The 4,385-nt window shown below is 46.0% G+C and overlaps 1 protein-coding gene across 1 annotated transcript in view; it reads right to left on the bottom strand.

Moving 5' to 3' along the window:
* Positions 1 to 4,385, bottom strand: part of NTAQ1 (N-terminal glutamine amidase 1) — a 207,853-nt gene continuing 203,468 nt past the window's right edge. The window contains exon 6 of the mRNA XM_034668586.1: positions 1 to 68. Coding sequence (XP_034524477.1) covers positions 16 to 68 — 53 coding nt within the window. The 3' untranslated portion in view covers positions 1 to 15. The remainder of the gene's footprint in view (positions 69 to 4,385) is intronic.

Below are 4,385 nucleotides of genomic sequence, written 5' to 3'. Positions count from 1 at the left end.
TCCTCCAACAAATCCTTATGGAGCACCTGCCGTGCGCCCGATGGTCTTGTTCTCATGAGGCTTTCGTTCTGTTAAGGGAGACAGAGAATAAATAATGAAACATCACAAATAGAAGAACTTCAGACAACAAAAAGTATAATAAAAAAAATAATAAAACAAGGTGATGTGACCTAGAGACGGGTAAGGAAACGCAAGGTACTTTCGGTGGTCCGAGAAGGAAGGTATGCTCAATGAAATAATACCTGAGCAACGTCCTGAACATCCAGGAGACAGCACAAGAATGCCCGAGGGAAAAGCATTCCAGCAGAGGGAACGGAGGGTGCAAAGGTCCCAGCCTCAGTCTCCTGATGGCTCCCCTTCAGCTTCTGTCCTGCGGGGTGTCACCACGTGCCCTGCCTCTGCACTTTAGGATTTGTGCCATCAGAGGTGTCATCTTCCCACCCAAATCTATTACTTCTTCAAGAACCCCCTCCTCCAAGAAGGTTCCCGCGCCCATCCCCTCCTCATTCTGGCCACTCTTTACCTCACCTCAAATGTCTGTGAATGCCCTTGGAAACTGCAGTGGGTACAACAGCACAAGACATGATTGTTGCCCTTCATATCTCCCCAGCATCAGGCCTGACTCGGCACTGAATCACCCCGCCCTTGATTTTATTGTCTTGTTGTTTCACCTGGTACATCTGGTCTCCTCCTATGGGATCGCTGGTTTTTCGGGGCATGGATCCGGTTTTCTGCAACTATCCCTAGTTGTTTCTAGAACACAGCTAGGCATTCATTCACACCCCCTGATCAGAGCTGTTTATAAGAGGAGCCAACTAGGTTGTCAATTAAGAGTGTGTGTGAATGAAAGAATTAATCAGTAACCATGCAGGCTTTGCTCTATTTTGCACTAGCATTATTTCCAACGTATAGATGAGGAAACTGAGGCACAGTGAGATCGGGACGCTTGCCCCAGGTCCCACAGCTGGTAAGTGGCAGAGCTGGGATTTGAACCCAGGCCTGTCTGGTATTAGACGCTGTACCATGTGCTGCATAACGTGTCACGAAGCGTGAAGGTCAGTGGGCCCATTCTCGATTTTTCAATAAAGAAACTAAAACTCACACAAGAATTAACAGAGATGGCCTGGTTCATAGACCGAGTTGGTGCCAGAGCCAGGGCGGGTATTCATGGTCTTGGATGCCAAGGCCTCTGGGCTCTCTGCTTTGCCATGTCCTTTTCAAAAAGGTCAAAATTCTGGTCGGGATTCAGCCAAAGTATCAAATCATCACTGTGCCCTCTACTGAATTTAGTGGGGTCAGGGAGCTCCTGACAAGCGAATGACAAGTGGGCAGCAGACTCGAGCATTCACTCACTTCAAGTAATATTTTTGTTTTCTTTCTTTCTTTCTTTCTTTCTTTCTTTCTTTCTTTCTTTCTTTCTTTCCTTCCTTCCTTCCTTCCTTCCTTCCTTCCTTCCTTCTTTCTTTCTTTCTCTTTCAGCTGTTTCAATGGTGGAGATGGGGAAGGACAGGAGGGAAGTTAAAACATATCAAGCACCCTGAGCAGGTCACATAACCTATCTGTAGTGTATAATGGAGGTTGCCCAAATAAAAAATACAGGATACATTAAAAACCAAAAAAAAAAGAGCAATAAAAAATAAGGATACATACTTAAATTTGAATTTCAGGTAACGAGAAAATATTTTAGCATAAGTATGTCTTATGACTACTTGGGACATACTTACACTGAAAACCTTGGCTTCACAAAACCTGCCTCATAGGACTGTTCTCGGGATGAACAACACACTGAATGAAAAGTGCTCATAGGTACCTAACTAGCAAGTGGGCAGCCCTTGGCTGAATTTGCAGCTCTAGGTCTGATCAAAGACTGCTTTTCTCCCTTTATCTTACAGTTGGGAATAAATAACTCTGCACCTTTATGCAGATTACAAAAATAGCCATTGTGGATTCTTGACTCACAGTTTCCTAAGAAAACTTACCTAGAGAAACCATGCCCCGCTCACAGCATGTGAGGCTCTCTGTTCTCTCCTTGCCCCAAGGAAAGAAAGAGGACAGCTGGAATCTAGTAGCTAAACCAGTGAAGTCCAGAAAAGTCCCTCATGAGACATAATAGAAGAGCTAACAATATAGTGGTTTTCAAACAAAAATAGCTCTGCTGAGCTAGAGGGGAACATGAGATGGGGAGATAGCGGGGGTGAGGGGGGAAGAGGGAGGGAGATAGGGCCTAGGGAGAACACATGAAGAAAGCTTGTGGGGAAATGTCAAGTGGGAAAGTTCTGTTCCTCCCACATGAGAACATCTAAGCACCTTGCCTGATGCACTGACAGGAGGGAAACTTGTTCCAAGAGTTCTCGGGCAACCTCAGGCACAGCTGGGAAGCAAACAAGTTCTCTCTGCCCTTTCAGTGGTTAACACCAAGTCTGACCCACTCTCTGTCAAGCAAACCCCCAATATATCAGAAACACTGTTCCAAGAAAAGCACCACCTTAATTCACCACCCCCATCCCAGGTTCGGCACAGCTGTTTTTCTGTCCAAGCTGTCCCCTCTCAGACCCCAACCAGCTCATCTGACAAACTAATCATAGGACTGGAACATTCTTTCTAGGGATAATACACATTTTGATGACACCTTCTGGAATAACTTTTCCCCTTCTCTCCTGCATTTCACTCCTTATTGTTGTGTAATTAGTGATCTGCTCTAAGTGGGAGAGGGAGTACTTTTCAAGTAGAAGAGAGGGCTAGGGTATGCCCCGGTACAAATGAGATCTTTGTGTGTCTCTCCAAATGCATTCCAGGAGCGGGGAATACAGCAGGTGTCTAGTAGGTGTTCAATAATTTTGTGTTGGGATGAAAGAATCACCATGCGCTGGTGGCTCTCCTGATTTCAGAAAAGGCCATCCTCAGTCCTGTTCTTATGCAAGCACTTCTGGGGGATCCTCCATAGCGACTGCGAACCTCAGCCATGTCAGCAGTTACCGCCCCCCACAGCCATTGTATGATGATCTGCTTGGGGAGCCACAAGGAGAGAAAGTTCCCCTTCAGGCACTTGTGTGCAAGAGAATTCTGGAGATGACAATAGGACTAATGTGCACATCTCCCAGGTGGAATGGCAGGTTTCTGATTGCTATTATTACTACCAATATTGTGCAATGCTTTTGGGCAACTGACAACACACTAGGTGTTAGGAGGAGTTTAAATAGCAGGCTCCCCAGCCTCCAGCTCTTGTCTGAGACTCCACGGCCTGTGCTGGCCTGCCCGCTGCCCGTTGGAATGGAAAACACAGGAGACTCTCTACTTCCTTATGCAAAGCCTTGGGGACATGGGCAAGCTTTCCCGGGAATGGGGGTTGCCAAATCAACCATGTTTGTCTTTGCCCACTCTTTTTTCTGCCTTCTGATTATTCAGGTGTAGACGAAAGTAAAGAGGTGACAGAGAAGCCCCTACCTCAGGGGTTCCTGAACCTCAAGAGCACGGTGTGAAGCTCATCCAAAATAGTGTCTCTCCTATAGCCTTTCTCACTCACCAACAATTATTCACAAGGAATGGTGGACACTTACCACATCTCAGAAAACTAGGATTGCTTACAGCCCAATATCAGAATCAATCTGATGTCAGAAGCAGATGCAGTTGGCTTGAGAGAAATAGTCATCGACCTATTCATGCTTTACCTTGTGGACAAGAAGAGATCCAATTCTCTGAAAGTCAGTGAGAAGAGAGTTCATTTCTTCCACACTGCTGCTGCTCCTTGACTCAGAGATATAGAGAATGGATCAATCTTAAAACTCTACTGTTTGGATGATATTTTTTTTTGCAGCAGCCAGAGTATAGTTTTATACACACATGTGCATGTGTGCATGTACACACACACACACACACACACATGCACCACAAAATCTTTCCATATCCTTACAGAGATGGCAACTTTCAAGCAAGCAACAGGGTAAGAGGTGGAAAATGGTGGGGGGAGTCCCTGCCAGGAGCCCCCGTGTATCCTGAAGGTGGAATGGAATCAGTATAAATAAAGTTTTGAACGCTGTGGGGAAAACAGGAAGGGGCTACTGGAGACATTTGTTGGACAGTTGGGGGTTACAATTTCTCATGCATTAGAGATTAAAAAATCACACCTCAATCCAGCAGTGCCAAAGTACATGGATGTCCCTAGAGCCCTGGGAATGAAACAAGGTAGTGAGAAGAACAAGAGTCATACCCCCAAACGCTGGCATAAGAACGATATTCAAGGAGCACCTGCGTGGCTCAATCAGTTGAGTGTCTGACTCTTGATTTCAGCTCAGGTCATGATGTGGGGGTCATGGGATCAAGCCCCACCTCAGGCTCCATGCTCAATGGGGGAGTCTGCTTAAGATTCTCTCTCTTCGTCTCCCTCT

Source organism: Ailuropoda melanoleuca, chromosome 9, assembly GCF_002007445.2.
Source record: "Ailuropoda melanoleuca isolate Jingjing chromosome 9, ASM200744v2, whole genome shotgun sequence".
Lineage (NCBI taxonomy): Eukaryota > Metazoa > Chordata > Mammalia > Carnivora > Ursidae > Ailuropoda > Ailuropoda melanoleuca.
This window is presented reverse-complemented; position numbering and strand designations above follow the sequence as displayed.